The sequence below is a fragment of the Macaca mulatta genome, chromosome 2 (assembly GCF_049350105.2).
Source record: "Macaca mulatta isolate MMU2019108-1 chromosome 2, T2T-MMU8v2.0, whole genome shotgun sequence".
Classification (NCBI taxonomy): Eukaryota; Metazoa; Chordata; class Mammalia; order Primates; family Cercopithecidae; genus Macaca; species Macaca mulatta.
In genome coordinates, this window is record NC_133407.1 from 95901251 (window position 1) to 95925897 (window position 24647).

Genomic DNA, 24647 nt, shown 5'->3' on the forward strand with positions numbered 1-24647 from the left:
TAAAACTATTAAGATATGGGCTGGGCATGGTGGCTCATACGTGTGAGCCACCCATCACTTTGGGAGTCTGAGGCGGGCGGATCACTTGAGGTCAGGAGTTTGAGACCAGCCTGTCCAATGTGGTGAAACCCCGTCTCTACTAAAAATACAAAAGCCGAGTGTGGTGGGTGGCGTGCACCTGTAATCCCAGCTACTTGGGAGGCTGAAGCAGGAGAATCACTTGAACCCAGGAGGAGGAGGTTGCAGTGAGCCAAGATTGTGCCACTGCTTTTCAGCCTGGGTGACAGAGGGATACTGTCGCAAAATCAAAAAACAATGGTCGGACGTGGTGGCTCATGCCTCTAATCCCAGCACTTTGAGAGGCCGAGGCATGCGTATCACCTGAGGTCAGACGTTGAAGACCAGCCAGGTCAACATGGTGAAACTCTGTCTCTACTAAAAATACAAGAATTAGCTGGGCATGGTGGCGGGCTCCTGTAACCCCAACTACTCAAGAGGCTGAGGCAGGAGAATTGCTTGAACGCGGGAGGTAGAAATTGCAGTGAGCCGAGATCGCAGCATTGCCCTCCAGCCTGGGCAACAAGAGTGAAACTCTGTCTCCAAAAAAAAAAAAAGATTATTATATAGATGTTTTTCAGCTTGAAACCCAGCCTACCTGTCTAAGGAAAATGAATTGTTTTGAGAAGAATCCCCCAAAATAGACAAAGATTTTAGATATTAGGTAGAGATTAGGATCAAGTTAAAAATTCATAGTGAGGGCTGGTCGCAGTGGCTCACGCCTATAATTCCAGCACTTTGGGAGGTCAAGGTGGGTGGATCGCTTGAGGTCAGGAGTTCAAGACCAGTCTGGCCAACATAGTGAACCCCGTCTCTACTAAAAATATAAAAAATTAGCTAGGCGTGGTGGTGGGTGACTGTAATCCCAGCTACTCAGGAGGCTGAGGCAGGAGAATCGCTTGAACCCAGCAGGCAGAGGTTGTAGTGAGACGAGATCTTGCCATTGCACTCCAGTTTGGGCAACAAGAGCAAAACTCCATCTCCAAAAAAAAAAAAAATTCATAGTGTTATCGGTGGTTCTAAAATCTGTAAGTTTATTAACTACTTTCTCAGACTTACCTGGTTATAAGAATCATCTGCTTATAGCTACCTAGGCCACCATCTCAAACTTAACGAATCAGAATCTTTTTGAGATCCCTGGGAATCTGGGTTTTTAATTTTAATAAGTGTCCCTGCTGATTCATCTGCTTAGGCAGCAGATTTAGGAATCATGATGCTACAGCATCACATTTGATTTTGAGGCATTTATAGCCAGAATGACTAAGACAGGCATCCCCAGCTGCTTCCTAGTGCTCCCACTGTGGTTCTGGCTTCAGGGGTAAGAAATCTGCCAAAATCCCTTAGTAAATCAGTTATTGTCATCTGAACTTCCTGTTCAGGCTTGTCTTATATGTATCTCAAAATCTGTTTTGCTTCACGTAGGGATATATGGTTTTACCGATTTCTGCTTTGAATCTCCTTAGCATTTCTGTTTATGTTAGAAGCTCTTGGATAAGTTAGTTTCCATTTTTTGCACTTTGCATATCGCCAGTCCACTCCTCCAGTGATGCTGAGCAACTGTACTGACGGGTCACATGGCCACCTACTTAATGGTAAATGTAAGGTTGGAGGAAATAGTTGGGTGTGTGCCAGAATGGCCTAAATATAGTTTAAGGGCATCTGAAAAGAAAAACCACAGCAAAGTGTGAAAGAACTGTAGAGAAGCAGTAGGGCATGAGATGATACCACTGTTTATCCAGGAAATGGAATCCATGATTAGCAGTTGAGATAAGGAGCTGTCTGTAAGTACAGACTGTTCCTGGTTATTGCTGAAGTGCATTCCTAGAAACTATGCCAGAGAACAGGCTGGGTGTGTGGTTCATGCCTGTAATTCCAGCACTTCGGGGGGCCGAGGTGGGCAGATCACCTGAGGTCAGGAGGTCGAGACCAGCCTGGCCAACATGGTGAGATCCTGTCTCTACTAAAAATACAAAAATTAGCTGTGCGTGGTGGCGTGTCCTTGTAATCCCAGGTACTTAGGAGGCTGAGGCGGGAGAATTGTTTGAACCTGGGAGATCAAGGTTGCAGTGAACCGAGATCACGCCACTGTACTCCAGCCTGGGAGACAGCAAGAATCCATCTTTAAAAAAAAAAAAAAAAAAAAGTATACCAGGAAACAGGAGGGTGGCAAAAAATGGCACTGTTTTACCCTCCATGCTACTTTGGGACAACAGAAACACAGCTGATCTTTTTCCTGAAAGTGGGAAGAGGTGCTGCCTTTGCCATGAAAAGGGACAACTGAGGAATAAGTAGTTCCATATTGGAAGGAAGCAGTGTGTTAAAGTAAAAGCAGCATGAGCTTTGCAGTTAGAGCTTGTTGCAAATCTCAGATCTCAGCCACTCATTACTAGTATAACCTGTGCAGGTTCTGAGCCCTGGTCTTTCAGGGTTGTAGAATTAGAGATTGTATATGAAGGACCTACCTAGCACAGCGCAGGTGCTCAGTAAGTAGTAACTAATGTGAGTATCAGGGGTATCCATGCCTAAGTACCATGATAAAGGTTATCAGTGAGCACTTAACTTGTAAACAGCCATATTTTTTAATATCTGGAGGGAAAATCTCAGATACAGACTCTTCCCCTTCGGTTTGCTGAAGTAAATTCTGACTTGCCAAAGGTATGTGTAGGAAACAGGGAGGGCAGAGATAAAAACATTTAATCAAAGCATGAATTGAAGTTAAGTGTATAGCAAATATAAAACAATGGGCGTCTGCTTTCTCAAGTTAGAAGGAAATTAGCAATAGAGGATTATTGAATGGGAAGAGAATGAGAAGAGTCGGTAGGTGAATTCAGGCTCTAGGCCGAAAGATGTCTTTTTGGTGGTGGTTGCTGTTGTGGGTTTTTTGTTTTGTTTTGTTTCGTGACCATAAGTCACCGTAGTCTCAGCCTCCCTGCGCTCCAGCAATCCCACCTCAGCCTCCCAGGACTACAGGTGACACCACCACACCCTATTAGGTTTTTTATTTTTGTTTTTTTCCCTATATTTTGTGGAGACTGGTTTTCACTATGTTGCCCAGGCTGGTCTTGAACTCCTGGGCTCAAGCAATCTGCCTGCCTCAGCCTCCCAAAGTGTTGGGGTTATAAGCATGAGCCACTGTACCTGGCCAAAGTACGTTGTTTAAAAAAACTAACAAACTAATGTTAGGTAATACTGTCTTATTTAAGAGCCCTTACACCTTCTTAGTGGTGTCCATAATCAGCTGCAGAGTTTTTCCCAACAGAATGCAGACTTCTTCGTTCTCCTGTTTTCCAGAAGGAAGGTAGGGAGGTGGTGGTGGCCATCTCCCAGGCGGTGTGCACATTGTGGATAAGCTCTGCTAGTAAAGACTGCCCTCCAGTGGCTGACTTGGGATACCAGGTTTCTTTTTGAGACAGTCTCGCTCTGTCGCCCAGGCTGGAGTGCAGTGGTGCAGTCTTGACTCACTGCAACCTCTGCCTCCTGGGCTCAAGCTGTACTCCTACTTCAGCCTCCGCGGTAGCTGGGACCACAGGCCCGTGCCACCATGCCCAGCTAATTTTTTTCTTTTTTTTTTTTTTTTTGAGCTGGAGTCTTGCACCGTCGCCTGGGCTGGAGAGCAGTGGCGCGATCTTGGCTCACTGCAGCCTCTGCCTTTTGGGTTCAAGCAATTCTCCTGCCTCAGCCTCCCAGGTACCTGGGATTATAGGCGCCCACCACCACGCCCAGCTAATTTTTTTGTATTTTTAGTAGAGACAGGGTTTCACCATGTTGGTCGGGCTGGTCTCAAACTCCTGACCTTGTGATCTGCCCACCTTGGCCTCCTAAAATGCTAGGATTACAGGCATGAGCCACTGCGCCTGGCCATTTTTTTGTATTTTTTAATAGAGACTGGGTTTCACCATGTTCGTCAGGCTGGTCTCGAACTCCTGACCTCTAATGATCCACCTGCCTCGGCCTCCCAAAGTGCTGGGATTACAGGTGTGAGCCACCATGTCCAGCAGGATACCAGGTTTTACCAGGCTCTTGGAGAAATTGTGTGTCATATCCTGAAAACTTTGAAGCAGTTGGCATAAGAAGGGAAAAGCAAGTCGGGTGCATATAATTTGAGGAAAGAAATTGAAGTAGGTCTAAAATGTGTGTATTGTTTTCCTTAAGTTCTTTCTTTGTTACTTTAGGAACATAAAAGATTCTGTGTAATTTAACTTGTGAAATAGGTTATTAAGTTTGATATGTTTAGGAGGTATGAAGACTGCTATCTTAGTTAAGAGAAAAGTTCAGCTACTACAGCAGAGAAACCTGAACACCAGAACCTTAAGTAAGTTTATTTCTCTCACCCAGTCGTCAAGAATCTACATTCCTCCTGCCTTTCCTTTTTTGCTCTGCCATTCTCAAAATTTGACTTTCAGCTTGTGGACTAAGAAAACACTTCATCTCATGCCTCCACGTTCACACTTCTTGCCAGAAGGAAGGGAGCAGGGGGAGAACTGAGGGCAGACACAGCCCGAAAGTTGCACTCACTTCTGCACACATCCCGTTAGCCAGAAACCAGACGGCCACTCCTAGGTCCGGGAGGGCTGGGAAATAAGAGTTGTGATTCCATGTGGCCATTCCCCCAGCTGAAAACTGGGGGCTCTGTTACATGAGAGGAGAAGGAAATAATAGATATTGGGGTTCAACTAGCAGTTTCTGCCATACCCCCAAAAAGTTTTGCTACATTAAGGTTTTTTTTTTTTTCTTTTGTAAATATACAGAAAAGTTCTTTATCAGTAAGAAGGGTTTCCATATTTCCACATCACTAGGAGGATGACCTTGCCCTGCTCTGTGGCTACAGAAACTCTACAGGTCCCTGCAGAATGAAGTTCATGCAGTTAGAACAGAGATGTAGGCCAGGTGTGGTGGCTCATGCCTGTAATCCCAGCACTTTGGGAGGCTGAGGAGGACAGATCACCTGAGGTCAGGGGTTCGAGATCAGCCTGGCCAACATGGAGAAACCCCATCTCTACTAAAAATACAAAATTAGCCAGGAGGGGTGGCGCGTGCCCATAATCCCAGCTGCTCGGGAAGCTAAGGCAGGAGAATTGCTTGAACTCAGGAGGCGGAGGTTGCCGTGAGCCAAGATCGCGCCACTGCACTCCAACCTGGGCAACAAGAGCAATACTCTGTCTCAAAAAAAACAAAAACAGAGATGTAGATGTGGGTAATAAGGGATGTTTCAACCAAACCAGGAGAGCCAGGGGGAATTTGTCTTCATTCTAGGTTAACTTGCTTTTTAAAATTGGTTATTTTATTTTGTTTCTTCTTTCCTTCCCTCCTTTCTTAAACATACAGAAAAGTAGAGAGAATATTGTGATGAATCCCACTTGCCTATTTCCCAGTTTCAGCAATTAACAGCATTTTACTCATCTTAATTTCTCTTCCTGGAGTATTGTAAAGCAGCAGGCAGATCCCAGTGTTGTATAATTCACTCAAGATTAATTTCTGTTTCACCCGCTGAATCCAGAGGTTGAGATCGAGGTCTCTGCCTTGGCCATATGCGGAAGACAGCCACAAATGTCTGTCCTTTGGCTGTCCTTTGCTGGTCTCCACGTCCCCTTGTGGATTATTATTCTTTAGTTGAAGTGTTGTTATGAACAACAACAGCTGTCTTGTTAGCTAGGCATCCTATTAACTTGTTCTCATTTTGCTTCTGATTTTGGGGGTAAATGTTATCCATATCTATATCCATATTATAGATGAGGAGGCTGATGCTAAAACTCAGAGAGGTTAAATCACTTACCTAGCTACTAACTAATAATAACTAACCTGGGAAACCAGATCTGTCTGCTTACCGAAAACTACACTCTTTCCTCTTTGTGACACTGTGGTTTATAATACTTGATTAAGGTACTGTTTTCTTTTTTTTTTTCTGAGACGAAGTCTTGCTCTGTCACCAGGCTGGAGTGCAGTGGCGCGATCTCAGTTCACTACAACCTCTGCCTCCTGGGTTCAAGCGATTCTTCTGCCTCAGCCTCCCGAGTAGCTGGGGCTACAGGCGCCCACCACCTCGCCTAGCTAATTCCTTGTAATTTTAGTAGAGATGAGGTTTCGCCATGTTGGCCGAGACAATCTCGATCTCTTGACCTTGTGATCCACCCGCCTCAGCCTCCTAAAGCGTTGGGATTACAGGCATGAGCCACCGCGCCTGGTCAAGGGACTGTTTGCTTTACATCAGCTGTGTTATTCGAGTACATGGTAAATGTATTTTACTGTACTCACAGTCTTTGAACAGAAACCATGTACGATATAGTAATTTTTTATTTAAAACTTCCTACTTATCAGTTGCATATGGTTTATCATTTCATTCTACCTTCTGAATAACCTTATTTTAAAATTTAGAAATACTCTCAAATTCCAGCAACATAGGTAGAGAATTAAGTAATCAGTATGCCCATATCCTCCACCCCAAATTTACATATTCATGTTTACTTCAGATCTTTTTTCTCCAAATAAAACGTTTCTGATAAAGTTGAAGTCCACTTTGTTCTTCCCAGAGGCAGCAAGCACTGTCATGACTTTGATGTGTAGCCTTCTACTCCGTGCACTTCATTACATGAATACATGGTCATAGGAAACATAATGTTGTTTGTGTTTTGAAGGTTTACATAAAAGATATTTCTACTTACATTTTTCTGCAACTCCCTTTTCACTTTCTTATTCTTCCACTCTGTTTATACTATTATATCCCTAATGTATATAGTTCTAATTCATTTATTTTTAGTATGACCTTTCATTGTCTGTCTTATGCCACAGTTTGTCCATTCCTCTATCTGTAGACGTTAAGAATGGTGTTGCATGCTGGAGACATTAAGGTTGCTGACAGCTTTTGGTAAAAATAACGCTGTGTTGGACATTGTTGTATACGTTCCCTTGAACACGTCTGTTTCTCTAGGATATACACCTAAAAACAGAGTTCCTACTATATGGGGGTATGTGAATTTTCCGTTTTAGCAGATAGGCCAGTACCTCTCTGGAATGACTGTCCAAATTTATCTTCCTACCAGCAGTGAGCAAAAATTCCTGTTTTCCCCACAGCCTCTAGTAACTTCTTGGTGTTATCAGACTTTTAAGCTTTTTTTTCCCCCAATCTGATGGGTGATCCTGTTTGTCTTTTTTGCCTTAAGAAGGTAAATCATTTACATTTCTTCTAACCTTGTGGAAGTCTGTTCATCTAGTTTCTGGTGAGAAGTTCTTTTTATGAAATAAAGAGCTGAGGAGTGGAAAACACTGCTCCAATTTGCCATTCATTCAGTGTTTCCTTTAATTGAACATCCTATTGTTGACTTTGTTTTAAAAACACTCCTGAGTATTTTCTTAAAAGAATTCATTTTACTTTTGAAACTAGATACTTCTAATTTTCATTATTTGGGTACTGGGGTCTTTTTTTTTTTTAAACAATTAAATATTATTATTATTATTATTATTATTATTATTATTTGAGACGGAGTCTTGCTCTGTCTCCCGGGCTGGAGTGCAGTGGTGGGATCTCAGCTCACTGCAAGTTCCACCTCCCGGGTTCACGCCATTCTCCTGCCTCAACCTCCCCAGTAGCTGGGACCACAGGCGCCCGCCACCACACCTGGCTAATTTTTTATATTTTTAGTAGAGACAAAGTTTCATGTGTTAGCTAGGATGGTCTCGATCTCCTGACTTCATGATCCACCCGCCTCAGCCTCCCAAAGTACTGGGATTACAGGCATGAACCACCGCACCTGGCCTAAATATTATTCTTGCCTTTTTTTTTTTTTTTCCTTAGACAGGGTCTTGCTCTGTCATCCAGGCTGGAGGGCAGTGGTATGATCACGGCTCACTGCAGCCTTGAACTCCTAGGCTCAAGGAATCCTCCCCTGCCTCAGCCTCCTGAATAGCTGGGACTACAGATGTGTGCCACTGTACTGGCTAATTTTTTTTTTTTTTTAGACAGAGTCTTACTCTGTCACCCAGACTGGAGTGCAGTGGCATGATCTCCGCTCACTACAACTTCCGCCTCCCGGGTTCAGGGGATTCTTCCACCTCAGCCTCCAGAGTAGATGGGACTACATGTGCATGCCCCCATGCCCGGCTAATTTTTGTATTTTTAGTAGAGACTAGATTTCACCATGTTGGCCTGGCTGGTCTCGAACTCCTGACCTCAAATATTCCTCCTGCCTTGGCCTCCCAAAGTGCTGGGATTACTTAAAGGCGTGAGCCACCATGCCCGGCCAAACTTATACTTCTGAATTTCCCAAATTTTCTATTAAAGTAAGTTATAAAAAGTAGCTTAGGTAAGACAACAATTGTTAAGATTCTATTATTGTAATACCCAAGTGTAAGAAATACGGTTGCCGTTCACACCTGTGTAGGTAGGTTTCCTAGATGACCGAATTAGGCTGCATGTATTGTGTGCCAGTCTTTGTTTTGCTCTTTGCCAAAACAGTGACTGCTATTCTACCGTTGGACTCTACTCTGTTTTGAACAGGTTGTCGGGGTACCAGTTGGGTCTGCTTTACCTTCAACAGTGAAGCAGGCTGTGGCGATCAGTGGTGGCCAGATCCTGGTAGCCAAGGCCAGCTCTTCTGTCTCCAAAGCAGTTGGTCCAAAGCAAGTTGTGACCCAAGGAGTTGCGAAAGCAATTGTGAGTGGAGGTGGAGGAACCATTGTTGCTCAGCCAGTGCAGACCTTAACCAAGGCCCAGGTCACTGCCGCTGGTCCTCAGAAGAGTGGATCCCAGGGTTCAGGTAAAACGGATCATCACTGGGGGCCCTTTCAGCAGAAGCTCTGTCCAGTATTTCCTTTGCTAGTGATTTTATTTGCTATTTGATCTTGTCTAGGAAAGCCTAGTTAGGTTGATGCTATAAGAAGTGTATTGAAATGTTTGTTCTTTTTTATGGACATTTCACATAAAGGTCTGTAGGTATTTAGCTTTAAGTTTACACACACACACACACACACACACACACACACACACCATTTCTCAGTACCATGGGGGATTGGTTCCAGGACCCCCTACTGCAGGTAGCAAAATCTACAGATGCTCGAGTCCCCTATGCAGATCTTCTGGTGTACTTTTACATCACCTCTAGGTTGTTTTAATACCTAATAACAATGTAAATGCTGTGTAAATAGTTGTTACACTCTGTTGTTTAAGGAATAATGACAAGAAAAAGTCTGTACATGTTCAGTACAGATGTACTCATCTTTTTTTCTCCCAATCTATGGGGATACAGAGAGCCAACGGTACTTGCCAGTCAGGAGCACAAATTTGCCCTAACTTTGACTTTAAACAAATGGGGGAAAATATGTATTCCTCCATAGATAGGGTGATTGTTTCATTAATTGTCCAAACCACAGTATTTATGAGAGTAAAAAGAGTCACTGTTAATAATTACAATGGGACGGGTGTAACCTAGAACTGTTTTAGGCAGAACCAGGACATACGGTCACCCTATTATATACAAATATAAAGAGCCTCTGGCAGGCTTTTGTGGTCTATAAATTATTTTTTAGTTAGCAGGATATTTAAGAATATCAGTCTTTAAAGCACTGTGCATCTGGGAAACAAACTTTGAGTTTATTGCTTGTTAGTGTTCTAAAATAAGATTTCATTGCCTTTTTAGAGTGTTGCCCTTAGTTTCAATTTATCTTACAATTTTTTCTCCTTTACCATTTTAGTAATGGCAACATTGCAGCTGCCAGCCACTAATTTGGCCAACTTGGCAAATTTGCCTCCTGGCACTAAACTCTACCTAACTACAAACAGCAAGAACCCTTCAGGAAAAGGAAAACTGCTGCTGATCCCTCAGGGAGCCATCCTGCGAGCTACAAACAGTGCTAGTAAGTGAAACCGTTGGGTTGAATCGTTTGGTTGTTGGTTCTGTGTGTGTGTTCATCTTGTCCACCTGAGGGTAGTTCTTACCTGTTTCAGAAAGCATTTCCGTAACTCTGTTGGGTGGTGTAATGGTAGCATTTGCCCAGATGGATTTAACACATAACGATAATTTAACTAGAAGTGGATTTGCTCCTCAGCATTTGGGATCAGGAATGAATTACACTGGAGAGAGATGGCTAGTGAGGCTGTTAGGAGAAAGCCGTCTACAGGAACCATGAATGAAGTGGTGTCTGAAAATTATCTGGTGATACCTGAGGGAAGATCCATCTACTCAGAGAAGCTGAAAGTCTATTTTTGGGGACAGGTTGGCATAGGATTGGAATCGAGTGCGTCCGTTTGGCTTTGTTTAGATGGGGGTCCCCAACCCCTGGGCCGCACAGCACGAGGTGAGTGGAGGGTGAAGGAGTATTACTGTCTGAGCTCTGCCTCCCGTCAGATCAGCAGTGGCGCTAGATTCTCACAGGAGCGCAAACCCTGTTGAGAACTGTGCATACGAGGGATCTAGGTGGCGCACTCCTTATGAGAATCTAATGCCTGATGATCTGAGGTGGAACAGTTTCATCCCAAACCACCCCCCACCTCCTGCCCCAATTCATGGACAAATTCTCTTCCATGAAACTGGTCCCTGGTGCCACAAAGCTTGGGGGCAGCTGGTTTGGATGTATTCCTTACTTCTGCTAGGTTTAGAGGTGGAAAGAGAAATACAGACTCTGCCTAGGTGTATAACTCTTAAAGCCCCATGGAAATGAGGCAGTTTATTTGCAGTTACAGAAACTTTTGCTTTGACGTATCGAGAAAAACAATTTGGGCAGTGTTGAAGAGGATAGGATAAAAGGAAATTATTTCTCTCTGAATCAGAAGTAGAAAGGTATAGCATTCAGGGTCATTAGAAGTTAACCGCCCTTGCCAAAATGCAGTGTGTCAGCTAACCGTCCTTGTGTTCATTGACCATGATGGGTCAGTTCCACTCTCACTTGGTATTTTTTCCTCATACCTAAGCAGTGGTATGTCCAAAAGTTAAATATATAAGAAAAGCACAGTATAAATATAAATATTTCAGAAGTCATCCAGGGAGCTACTTAGATTCTTGTGATATTCTTGGGGCAAAAATAAACCATTGGGAAGGAAGTTGTTGCGATAATCACTGGAATGAAGGTGGAGAAGGAAATTGGAAATATTCTTGAGTGAATATTCATAGTGCAGGTAGTTCAAATGCATTATCTCACCAAAAGAGAAGGAAAAAGAGTTTTGACGTGGGATTTGAAAGGCAAAGAAGAATGGGGTCCTGGGGTCATTGTAAATGAAGGAAAGTCTTCATTTTTCCCAAGACAGGGAGACAGCATTGAGCACTGTAAAGTGACACTAAATTCCAGCAATTCACTGACATTGAATCAGATGCCCAAAAGTTGGGAAGCACCTATCTGAGCACATTTAAGTGTTGATTAAAATACTTGGCTAGAGGCTAGGTGCAGTGGCTCACACCTGTAATCCCAGCACTTCGGAGGGCCAAGGCGGGCGGATCATGAGGTCAGGAGATCGAGACCATCCTGGCCAACATGGTGAAAACCCCTCTCTACTAAAAATACAAAATTAGCTGGGCGTGGTGGCACGCGCCTGTAGTCTCAGCTACTTGGGAGGCTGAAGCAGGAGAATCGCTTGAACCCGGGAGGCAGAGGTTGCAGTGAGCCAAGATCTTGCCATTGCACTCCAGCCTGGCGATAGAGTGAGACTCCGTCTCAGAAAAATACTTAGCTAGAAAATGTCAGTAGCAAGCCTTCTCTTGATCTCCCATGACCACGTCAATGTATCTTCATTGTACTCAGAGCCGAAATACAGTCAGTTGTCATGCAGTTGAAAGGAAATAGATTCTGATCTAAAAATCTAGGAAGTTCTCCTCACTCTTGTCACAGGATAGGTAGATTACAGAAAAGAAGGAGGAAAATGGGAAAGGAGAAGGAATGGCACTAAAAGGGAAACATCTCTCTGGGCTCATTTTTATGTTAAAGCTTTGCTTGATACATTTTGTGATGTTGCTGTCATTCACTGTATTTTTAGATCTCCAGTCTGGCTCAGCTGCCAGTGGTGGGAGTGGTGCCGGAGGAGGAGGAGGTGGTGGAGGCAGTAGCAGTGGTGGAAGCAGCAGTGCAGGAGGAGGAGGAGGAACAGGAGGAGGAACAGCAGGAGGAGGAACTCAAAGTACCGCCGGCCCTGGAGGGATATCTCAGCACCTGACTTACACATCTTACATCCTCAAGCAAACTCCCCAGGTCTGGTTATCTGTAACTGATATTTTAAATCATTTAGCTATTTGGTAACTATGCTTAATCATAATTGATTGACCTTTACAGCTCTGGGATCAGGATTCAATACTAACACCTTAGCCATGTTATCTATAGCTATATCTTGGCTGGGTGTGGTAGCTCATGCCTGTAATCCTGGCACTTTGGGAGGCCAAGGAGGGTGGATCGCTTGAGCCCAGGAGCTTGAGACCAACCTGGGCAACATGGCGAAACCCTGTCTCTACTAAAAATACCAAAATTAGCTGGGCGTGGTGGTGCATGTCTGTAGTCCCAGCTACTCTGAAGGTTGAGGTGGGAGGATTGCTTGAACCTGGGAGGTTGAGGCTGCAGTGAGCTGAGGTCGCACCACTGCACTCCACCCTGGGTGACAGAGCAAGACCCTGTCTCAAAAAAAAAAAAAGAAAAAAAAAACTTTTTATCTTTTTGTGCTCGTTTTGAGAGAAGAGGAAATAGAGATTGAGAAACACTTTAGTAACTTATCCAGGATCTTCCTGCTAAGCTAATGGTAGAATTTGGGTTTAAGCCAGGCACAGTGGCTCACGCCTGTAATCCCAGCACTTTGGGAGGCCAAGGCAGGCAGATCACCTGTCAGGAGTTCAAGACCAGCCTGGCCAACATGGTGAAACCCCGTCTCCACTAAAAATACAAAAATCAGTTGGGTGTGGTAGTGCATCCCTGTAATCCCAGCTACTTGGGAGGCTGAGGCAGGAGAATCTCTAGAACCCATGAGACAGAGGTTGCATGAGCTGAGATCACTCCATAGTATTCTAGCCTGGGCGACAGAGTGAGACTCTGTCTCAAAAAAAAAAAAAAAAGAATTTGGGTTTAAACCCAGATCTTCCTGCCTTAAAGAAAGATTTCTACTATGCTGATTGCCTCCCAAATCCATGAGGTAATAAACAGTATTAATGTACAGTTGAAAAGTTGCTCGTAGAAGGGAGTGATCAAAGAGACAGTATCAAGTTGTAATATTTAGAGTTAGGTTAGATTTGATTAGGAACGGGTTTCCTCCTCCTCTCGTCATTAAAGTCTTGGCTCTTTTCGAAGGAAAGTCATAGAATTTTGGTTCCAGATGTTCTTATTGAGAAAGATGTATAGTTATCAGTCTGAATGATTAAATCCAGCTTTGAGGACTAAATCGCAAAACAGAGTTTTCAACAGACTGCTCTGTAACTACGGTGCAAAGTTTGAGAGGTGGGGATAACTGTTGGAAGTAATACTTAGAGCACAACTATTCTTTTGAATTATTTTGCCTACATCGCAGAATTAAAGGGGAGAGCGTTGTAGCTTGTAAGATGGGACGTTACATGTTATTTAGGGGATCAGAACAGTCCATTTGAATTTAACAAATTATCGGTTAGTTCTTTGTATTTTTTTCTAACTTAGGGCACATTTTTAGTTGGCCAGCCATCACCCCAGACTTCTGGAAAACAACTCACCACTGGGTCCGTGGTCCAAGGAACACTGGGAGTCAGCACGTCTTCTGCACAAGGACAACAAACGCTAAAGGTCATCTCTGGACAGAAAACCACGTTGTTTACACAGGTAAATATGCCCATGCACACACCCCAAATATGGGGTGACTATGGCATTTATTTACATATTTACATGTAGTTTCTCTCTTTTCACAAAGAAATTAAGGTTACATAAGAAAATGAACAATAAGGCCCGGAGTGGTCGCTCAAATGCCTGTAATCCCGGCACTTTGGGAGGCCAAGGTGGGTTAATTGCCTGAGGTCAGGAGTTCGAGACCAGCCTGGCCAACATGGCCAACATAGTGAAGCCCCGTCTCTACTAAAAATACAAAAATTAGCCGGGCGGGATGGTGCACACCTATAGTCCCAAGTACTCAGGAGGCTGAGGCAGGAGAATCGCTTGAACCCGGGAGGCAGAGGTTGCAGTGAGCCGAGATCGCGCCATTGCTTTCCAGCCTGGGCGACAGAGCGAGATTCTGTCTCAAAAAAAAAAAAAAAAAAGGAAGAAAGAAAGAAAAGGAACAATAAAAAAATATAGAAAAACAAAAACGAATCTTGAGGTTTGGGAAAATATAAGTAGAATGAGAAAATTAAGGCCCCAGGTGTTATTCTGATATGTAAACAGTCACGGTATCTTGCACAGTTAATAAAATCAAGGTATAAATTTTATAGCAAAGACAAAATGAGAAGCATGGTCAGTTTTAAAGTCACACTATATGTGAGAAAGAAAAAACACATATTTCGTTAGAAGAAACAAAGCTTTCTTGACACTTTGTTGTAAAATTTCTCCAGATGGACTTCACGTAGAAGAGGTAGGAGGATCCGCCTGCCTCGGCTTCCCAAAATGCTGGGATTACAGGCCTGACCCACCACACCTGGCCTTGTTTAGAATTTTTGCAAGGGATACTGGTCAGTAGTTTTCTTAGTAATTTCTGTCTGGTTTGGTATCAGGGTAATACTGGCCTCATAAAATGAAGTGAAAGCTTTTTCTTGCTTTTCTTTTTATTGGAAGAGTTTATATAGAATTGGTACTATTTCTTAACTGTTTAATTGAATATACCAGTAAAAGCCATATTAGCCTGGAGTTTTCCTAATTGAGAAGGTTTTTATACTACAGTTTTAAATTTCAGTTTATTTACTAGATATGGGACTGTTCAGGTCATTTCTTTTCCTTTTCTTTTTATATATATTTTTTGAGACAGAGTCTTGCTCTGTTGCCCAGGCTCCTGGGTTCAAGCAATTCTCCTGCCTCATCCTCTCAAGTAGCTGTAATTACAGGAGCCCACCACCACGCCTGGCTAATTTTTGTATTTTTAGTAGAGACGGGGTTTTACTATGTCGGTCAGGCTGATCTCGAACTCCTGACCTCGTGATCTGCCTGCCTCGGCCTCCCAAAGTTCTGGGATTACAGGCACAAGCCACCATGCCCAGCCCGTTTTCATTCTTGCTTTTTATAATTATGTGTCTTCTCTTTTTATTGATCAGTCTAGCCAGGGGTTTATCAGTTGTATTGATCTTTTCAAATTAGCAGCATTTGGTGTCCTAATTTCTTTTTTGTCAGATGTCCTTACCCATGTTAAACAGATACAAGGCGCCGCAATTCACTGTAGGCAGTTCTTTTAAATCTTCCTCAGATTTCATACCTGCTTGTGTTGCAGCAGTGCGCAGGTGAGACAGTTCCTGTTGCCCCTCCCTCCTTGCAGGGACTGGCTATCTTTAATCTTCAGGTTACTTGGCTACTTTGAGATTTCAGCCCTCCAATATGTTTCAGAAAAATAAGATTTTCTAGTATATTCAGCCTTTTCTTGTTAGAGTAGGCGCAACCATGCTTTACAGCCCTCTGTTTCCTGTGTGGAAGCAAAAGTCCCTGACCAAACGGATTTTAACTTGACAGAGAAAACTTTATTTTTATTTGTTTATTTTTTTTACATATTTTTTTGAGACGGAGCCTTGCTTCATCCCCAGGCTGGATTGCAGTGGCACAATCTTGGCTCACTGCAGCCTCCGCCTCCTGGGTTCAAGCAATTCTCCTGCCTCAGCCTCCTGTGTAGCTGGGATTACAGGCGCAGACTGCCACGCCTGGCTAATTTTTGTATTTTTAATAGAGGTGGGGTTTCACCATGTTGGCCAGGATGGTCTCAATCTCTTGACCTTGTGATCTGCCTGCCTCGGCCTCTCAACGTACTGGGATTATAGGCGTGAGCTGCTGCACCCAGCCTTTACTTTTTTTTTTTTTTTAATTTTTTATCTTTCTGACTCAAGATCTAACAGAAAAAACTTTAAATTGCTGTGGTTTCAGATTACATAATACAACTAAACTTGAGGAAACTTCCACTAGTTGAGCTTTAGTGTAGCATCAGAGAAGAGTAACAACAGTACTTGAAAGAGCTGTTAAAATACTCTTCCCTTTTCCAACTACATATGGGGATATATCTCAAACCAACACAGCAAGCACCGCAGGAAGGAGGAAGCAGGGGGCGCAGGGCATGGAGAGTACTGGAAACTGAATAGAACTAGCTGCTCTTGCTGCAGTACCCAACACATCACCCTTCTAGTTGCCTCAAGCTTCTGCCATCACCAGATGTGGAGCATATCTAGCATTTTTCCACGCTTCTATGGCAGATTCTCCTGGCATGTCCTGCATAAGGCTTTTATCACTTGGCGAGGCTTTCTTCTGCAGCTTCTTGTCTGTTTTTCATAGTTGCTTGTCCACTATTGGACTCCTCAACTACTTCTTGAACACAACCAGGAGAATACATTTATTTATCTATTTATGCCTTTTCTGTTTTTTTTGGATTTGGTGCTGAGAGGAATATTGCTGTCCACAGTGAAGATAAAATGGCACAAATGTTTATGCAGTGAACTCTGTGGCAGCAAAATACATAAAGTGCAAAGACTATTAAGAATATGAGGAGAATTTGATAAAACTACAGTCACAGAGAAGAATTTTAACATGTCTCTCAGCATTTAGCTAATCAAGTGGATAAATCTTTTTTATTATAAAGGATTTGTATTGGAATAACACTACTAACAGGCTTAATTCTGTATCATGGAGACACAGAATATACATTTTGCTGGTATGTCTATGGAACGTTAACAAATTGATTATATACTTCACCACAAAGAGACTCTCTTAGCATATTTCAAAAGTAGCATCCAATGTGCTTCATGCTGTTACTCAATAAAAAAGTCAAATCAATAACAACCAAAAAACTTGAAAATTAAAATACTCTTCTAAATTCTTTGGTCAAAAAAATCCAAATAAATTATGGATGATTTTAGCTGTTAATACAAATGACAATTTTATTAGGGTTCCCCAGAGAAACAGAACAAATATAATATATAGATACTAAGAGGAAATGTATTACGGGAATTGGCTCATGTGATTATGGAGACCAAGGAGTCCCACGACATGCTGTTAGCAGGCTGGAGAGCAGGACAGCTAGTGGTGTGATGCAGTCTGATTACAAAGGCCTGAGAACTGGCGGGGATGGGAGTGAGGGGCACACTGGCATTAAGTCCTGGAGTCTGAAGGCCTGAGAACCAGGAGCTCTGATGTCTAAGGGTAGGAGAAGATTGATGTCTCAGCTTAGGAAGAGAGAGAGAATTCGCCCATTGTCCGCCTTTTTGTTCTATTCAGGTCCTTGACAGATTGGATGATGTCTGCCCACGTTGGCAAGGGCGGATCTTCTGTACTCTGTCTAGTGATTCAGATGCTGGTCTCTTCCAGAAATAATATTTTATCAGGTATCTGGGCATCCCCCAGCCCACTCAAGTTGATATAAAATTAACCATCCCAACAGTACTTCTTATTAAAACCTGTGGAAACAACCCAAACCAGGCTCAAGAAAATTCAAAGCTTTAAATGCTTTTTCCTTTTAGCCCCGCATCCTTTAAGATATAACAAAATAATGCATAAATCATAAGTATACTGTTCAATGAGTTTTATACTCATGCAACCACTATCGCAATCAAGATATAGGATAGTTCTATCACTCTTTTTTTTTATTTTTTTTTTCCGGAGGCGAAGTTTCGCTCTTGTTGCCCAGACTGGAGTGCAATGGCACGATCTCAGCTCACCGCAAACCTCCGCCTCCCAGGTTCGAGCGATTCTCCTGCCTTAGCCTCCAGGTAGCTGGAATTACAGGCATGCGCCACCACCCCCGGCTAATTTTGTATTTTTAGTAGAGATGGGGTTTCTCCATGTTGGTCAGGCTGGTCTCAAACTCCCGACCTCAGGTAGTTCGCCCGCCTCAGCCTCCCAAACTGCTGGATTATAGGCATGAGCCACCGCGCCCGGCCCAGTTTTATCACTCTTAAAACATTCCCTGGTTCAGGCACTGTAGCTCATGCCTGTAATCCCTGTACCTTGAAGGTCTGAGGCAGGAGGATCACTTAAGCCCAGGAATTTGAGACCAGCCTGGGTGACATAGGGACACCTTGTCTCTACCAAAAAAAAAAAAAAAATTAAAGGCCAGGTCTGGTGGCTAATGCCTGTAATCCCAGCACTCTTTGGAGGCTGAGGCAGGTGGATCACGAGGTTAAGAGATCAAGGCCATCCTGGCCAGCATGGTGAAACCCTGTCTCTACTAAAAATACAAAAATTAGCTGGGCATGGTGGCGTGCACCTGTAGTCCCAGCAACTCCGGAGGCTGAGGCAGGAGAATTGCTTGAACTGGGGAGGCAGAGGTTGCAGTAAGCCAAGATTGCGCCACTGCACTCCAGCCCAAAAAAAAAAATAAGAAATACATAATTTGTAAGTGGTTCTCCGGTACTAAAATGCTAAGCCTATATCTAATTTAGAAGACCATTCACTTACCCATTTAAATCTGGCCCCGTCTAGGGTTGATTTTCACGTTTAAAGATTATACGTACATTTAAGAGTACGTTGTAATCAATTATTTTGAAAACAAGTGACCTATTATCTTTGAAGACACTGCTGCCAAATAGTAACTTGCAATTGCATTTCTTTACTTGTTCTATATTGGGGTAAAGGGATATTTATAAGTGAAAGGTCATAAAATTTGGAGCTTGTTAGAAAGGTGCATAAACACCTCACGTGGGTTCGATTGGTAAGACTTTCCTGGCTGGTCTCCAATTCTTGGGGCATATCTCAACTGTCAGTAAGGAATGAGTTATGTCTATTATCCCAGGCAACATGATTATTTCTGCCCATTTTGTTTCTGCAGGCAGCTCATGGAGGACAGGCATCTCTAATGAAAATATCTGATAGTACCTTGAAGACTGTGCCAGCCACCTCACAGCTCTCAAAGCCTGGAACCACAATGCTGAGAGTAGCAGGAGGGGTTATCACAACTGCCACTTCCCCAGCTGTGGCCCTCTCAGCAAATGGTCCTGCACAACAGGTGAGAAATAGCACGTCAGTAGAGAATCCTCATGAAACATGAAGGTGGTATAAATACACAGAAGATGTCCAGTAGGCACACCAGTGGGCCTTTTTAAAATACTGAACTATTGCTTTTTTTTTTTTAAAAAAAAAAAAAAAGAAATATTCACATACCATAGAAGTCCCCATTTTATAGTATACAGTTCAGTAGTGCTTGTTACCATTCACATGGTTGTGCAGCTCTCATTACCATCATCTAATCCCAGAATATTGTATCCCAAAAAGAAGCCCAGTACCCATCAGCACTCACGCCCATTCCACCTTCTGTAGTTCTAGGCAACCGCTGACCTACTTTCTTTCTCTGGATTTGCCTATTTTAGACATTGCATATAAAGGGAGTCATAGAACATGCCCTTTGGGTCTCTTCTGGTGCTTAGCGTTACTTTTCAGAGTTCATCCATGTTGTGACTTGCATCAGTACTCCTTCCTTTTCGTGGCTGGATAATACCCAGTTGGATGGATATACCATATTTTGTTTACCCATTCATCAGTTGATGGGCACTGGAATTATTTTCTACTCTTTGAATAATGCTGCGGTGAATATTTGTCTACAGGTTCTTGTATAAACATATTTCTATTTCTCTTGGCTGTATACCCAGGGATGGAATTGCTGGATTATATGGTAACTCTTTTTTTTTTTTTTTTGGGATGGAGTCTTGCTCTTGTCGCCAGGCTGGAGTGCAGTGGCGAGATCTCAGCTTACTGCAACCTCCATCTCCCGGGTTCAAGCAATTCCCCTGCCTCAGCCTCCTGAGTAGCTGGGACTACAGGCGCACACCACCACGTCTGGCTAATTTTTTGTATTTTAGTAGAGACAGGGTTTCACCGTGTTGGCCAGAGTGGTCTTGATCTCCTGACCTCATGATCCGCCCGCCTCAGCCTCCCAAAGTGCTAGGATTACAGGCGTGAGCCACTGCTCCCAGCCTACAGTAACATTTTCTGGAACTGCTAAACTGTTTTCCCAAGTGGCTACATCATTTTAGATTTCCACCAGCAATATACGAGGGTTCCAGTTTTTCCACAAACTCACCCAAACTTGTTCTCGTCCTTTTTTTTTTTTTCATTATAGCCATTGTAGTGGGTGTAAACTAGTGTCTTACTGTGGTTTTGATTTGCAGTTCCCTGATAGTTAATGATATTGAGCATCTTTTCATGTATTTACTGGCTGTTTGTTTATCCATTTACATCCTTTGCCCATTTTTTAGTTGGTTGTCTTTTAATCATTGAGGTATAGGAGTGCTTTATGTATTCTAGATATGTCTCTTACCAGATTTGCAAAAATTTTCTTGTACTCTGAGCTGTCTTTTCACTTACTGATAGTATTGAACCATGCCCAGCTAATTAAACCATGCCCACCACTGTGCCCAGCTAATTAAAAACAAAAGTTTCTAATTTTGGTTTTCATTCCTTTTTTAAAAAAATGTCAATTATGATGGGTCCGTAATCAGTGTAGATATTCACAGGGTACACGTGATGTTTTGATGCAGGCGTACAGCACGTAATAACCTCATCGGGGTCATTGGGATATCTGTCACTTCAAGCATTTATCTTTTTTTAAAACCAATTCTGCTCTTTGTTACTATAAAATATATAAGAAATTATTGCGAATTTTGGTCACCCTGTTGTGCTATCAAATACTAGATCTTTTTTTTTTTTTTTGAGACGGAGTCTCACTCTGTCCCCCAGGCTGGAGTGCAGTGGCCGGATCTCAGCTCACTGCAAGCTCCACCTCCCGGGTTCACGCCATTCTCCTGCCTCAGCCTCCCGAGTAGCTGGGACTACAGGCGCCCGCCACCGCTCCCGGCTAATTTTTGTATTTTTTTAGTAGAGACGGGGTTTCACGTGTTAGCCAGGATGGTCTCGATTTCCTGACCTCATGATCCACCCACCTCGGCCTCCCAAAGTGCTGGGATTACAGGCTTGAGCCACCGCGCCCGGCCCAAATACTAGATCTTACTCATCCCTTCTAACTATATTTTTGTACCCATTAACCATCCCCACTTCCTCCCTCCCTGCTGCTGCCCTTCCCACCTCTGGTAACCACCATTCTTCTCTGTCTTCATGAGTTCAGTTGTTTTCATTGTTAGCTCCCACACATGAGTGAGAACATGTGAAATGTATTTTTCTGTGCCTGGCTTATTTCACTTAACATAACGTCCTCCAGTTCTATCCATGTTGCAAATGACAGGATTTCATTCTTTCTTATGGCTGAATAATATTGCATCATGTATCTGTATCACATTTTCTTTATCATTCACCTGGTGGTGGACACTTAGGTTGATTCCAAATCTTGGCTGTTGTGAATAGTGCTGTAATAAACATGGGAGTGCAGATAGCTCTTCGTATACTAATCTCCTTTCTTTTGGGTACATACCTAGCAGTGGGATGTGGATCATATGGTATTTCTATTTTCAGTCTCTTGAGGACCCTCTGTATGTTCTGTATCGTGGTTGTGCTAACTTACATTCCCACCAGCAGTGCACGAGGGTTCCCTCTTCTCCATATCCTCACCAGCCTGTCTTTTGGATGAAAGCCATTTTAACTGGGTGGGATGATTTCTCATTATAATTCTGATTTGTGTTTCTGTGACAATTAATGATGTTGAACATTTTTTTATTTGCCTGTTGGGCCATTTATGTGTCTTCTTTTGAGAAATGTCTGTTCAGATCTGTTGCCCATTTTCAAATGAGATTATTTGACTTTTTTCTATAGAGTTGTTTGAGCTTCTTGTATATTCTGATTATTAATCCTTTGTCAGATGTGTATGTAGTTGGCCAGTATTTCCTCCCATTCTGTGGGTTGTGTCTTTGTTAATTGTTTTCTTTGCTGTGCAGAAGCTTTTTAACTTGATGTGATCCCATTTATACATTTTTGTTTTGGTTGCCTGTGCTTTTGAGGTATTGCTCAAGAAATCTTTGCCCAAACCAATGTCCTGGAGAGTTTCCCTAATGTTTTCTTGTAGTAGTTTCATAGTTTGATGTCTTAGATTTAAGTCTTTAATCCATTTTGATTGCATAGTGAGAGCTAGGTGGTCTAGTTACATTCTTCTGCATAAAGATATCCAGTTTTCCCAGCACAAGTTTTAATAAAAGTCCCAATTTACCTATTTTTCTTTTATTGCTTGTTCTTTTGATGTCACATCTGAAAAACCTTTGCCTAATCCAAAGCCACAAAATTCAAGCCTGTGTTTTCTTCTAAGAGTTTTATACATTTAGCTCTTACATTTAGGTTTCAGATTCATTTGGGTTAATTTTTTTTTTTTTTTTTTTTTTTTTTGCGATGGAGTCTCATTCTGTCGCCCAGGCTGGAGTGCAGTGGTACGATTTCAGCTCACTGCAACCTCTGCCTCCCGAATTGAAGCGATTCTCCTGCGTCAGCCTCGCAAGTAGCTGGGACTACAGGCACCCACCACCATGCCCAGCTAATTTTTTTTTTTTTTTTTTTTTTGTATTTTTAGTAGACATGGGGTTTCACGGTGTTAGCCAGGATGGTCTTGATCTCCTGACCTCGTGATTCATCCGCCTTGGCCTCCCATAGGCATAAGCCACCGTGCCCAGCCACTCGAATTAATTTTTGTACATGGTGTGAGGTAGACACCAAACTTTATTCTTTTTAATGTAAATATCCAGTTGGCCTAGAAACATTTATTGAAAAACCATCTCTCAGCTGTCTTGGAAGCCCACAGACTTGAATGATGTGACTTGACTTCTCAAGCTTCATCTCCTGCAGCTGCTGCTTCTCCTCCTGTGCCTCTTCACGAGTCATACCACTCTGCTTTGCAGTTCCTTGAACATACAGTGTTCTTTCATGCCTCACCAACTTTCTACATACTCTCCTTTGCCAAGAAACCCTGGCATCTCTCCCTTTCTCTGTCTTGAGTCTGGAAGATTCCCCTAAAGTGCCTGATGTTTTACCTGAAGCTGTTCCCTGTACCCTCCCCTTTCTATTCCTAGGCAGAAACAGTACCTTTCTTCTTGGTTGTATTGGTGACATTTGCCTGTGCTTGCCATAGCATCATCATACTTAGGTGACTGTTTCCGTGGTAGCTTTTATCTCAGAGCCTTAGCACTTAACCATTATGCCGGCCATGCAGTAGATGTTTGTTGAATGAAGTGACAGACTTTAAACATTGTCACGTATTCTTAATAAAGCTCATTTTTAGTCCATGTGTATATTCTGAGAATATGTCCTCCTAATTTTTTGGTGATGAAATTGCCTTTTATAAAGGGATATAGGCCAGGCGCAGTGGCTCACGCCTGTAATCCCAGCACTTTGGGAGGCTGAGGCGGGCGGATCACGAGGTCAGGAGATCGAGACCATCCTGGCGAACACGGTGAAACCCCATCTCTACTAAAAAAAATACAAAAAAATTAGCCGGGTGTGGTGGCGGGCACCTGTAGTCCCAGCTTCTAGGGAGGCTGAGGTAGGAGAATGGCGTGAACCCAGGAGGCAGCGGAGCTTGCAGTGAGCGGAGATCGCGCCACTGCACTCCAGCCTGGGCGACAGAGCGAGACTCTGTCTCAAAAAAAAAAAAAAAAAAAAAAATATATATATATATATATATATATAAAGGGATATAATAGGTGGTGAATTTAAAAAATATGATCACCCTATGATACTTCCTTGTTTTACGTTTTTTAAATTTTCTTGGTCCATGAAATGTAAAAGTACAGGAACCATTGAACTACAGAAGTAATCTTTTTTAAATGGTATGGCATTTACTAAGTAGTCACTAACACCTAATAGATGATACTTAGTGTGTGTGCTGTGTGGCCATCACTGCTCTTAGTCACTCACTCTACTTCCTTCCTGAATTGTGTTGTTTCTGGCCCCATGGGTGAGCAGTCTGAGGGAATGGCTCCCATGTCTTCATCTACGGTCAGTTCTGTAACGAAAACTTCTGGGCAGCCGCAAGTGTGTGTGAGCCAGACCACCGTGGGAACCTGCAAGGCTGCCACCCCCACCGTCGTCAGCGCCACGTCCCTCGTGCCCACACCAAACCCCATCTCTGGGAAAGCCACAGTATCAGGTGAGTTTCACTGTGATATTATTTCTCCCTCTTTTCTGTCATAGGGCTAGAATATTTTTGGAAGATCTTGTTTGTTTGTTTGTTTGTTTGAGATAGCATCTCACTCTGTTGCCAAAGCTAGAGCGCAATATCACAGTTTCTTGACTCACTGCAACCTCTGCCTTCCAGGCTCAAGCCATCCTCCCACCTGAGCCTCTTGAGTGTCTGGGACCACAGGCACACATCACACCCAGCTAATTTTTTGTGTTTTTGGTAGAGATGGGGTTTCACCATGTTGTCCAGGCTGATCTCAAACTCCTGAGCTCAGGTGATCCACCCCCCTCGGCCTCCCAAAGTGCTGGGACTATAGGCGTGAGCCACTGTGCCCAGCTATTTTTTGGAGGATCTTAAGCAATATTTTGTATAATAAATTGTTAAAAGTAATCCAGCAGCATTTTTTGAACAGCTACTTTTTAGATAAATTATTTTTGTTTAAAAA

General features: G+C 43.0%; 1 protein-coding gene across 14 annotated transcripts in view; it reads left to right on the plus strand.

Annotated features, from left to right (window-relative positions):
- YEATS2 (YEATS domain containing 2) overlaps nucleotides 1–24647 on the plus strand; it is a 111057-nt gene that overhangs the window by 64650 nt on the left and 21760 nt on the right. For all 14 annotated transcript variants that reach the window (XR_013413705.1, XM_077991791.1, XM_077991793.1 and 11 more), the window contains 6 exons: nucleotides 8549–8807; nucleotides 9742–9903; nucleotides 12014–12225; nucleotides 13645–13803; nucleotides 18923–19099; nucleotides 23986–24169. Coding sequence is in view for 13 of the 14 variants with exons in the window: in XM_077991791.1 (XP_077847917.1) it covers nucleotides 8549–8807; nucleotides 9742–9903; nucleotides 12014–12225; nucleotides 13645–13803; nucleotides 18923–19099; nucleotides 23986–24169 (1153 nt within the window). In the remaining variant the exon portion in view is untranslated. The remainder of the gene's footprint in view (nucleotides 1–8548; nucleotides 8808–9741; nucleotides 9904–12013; nucleotides 12226–13644; nucleotides 13804–18922; nucleotides 19100–23985; nucleotides 24170–24647) is intronic.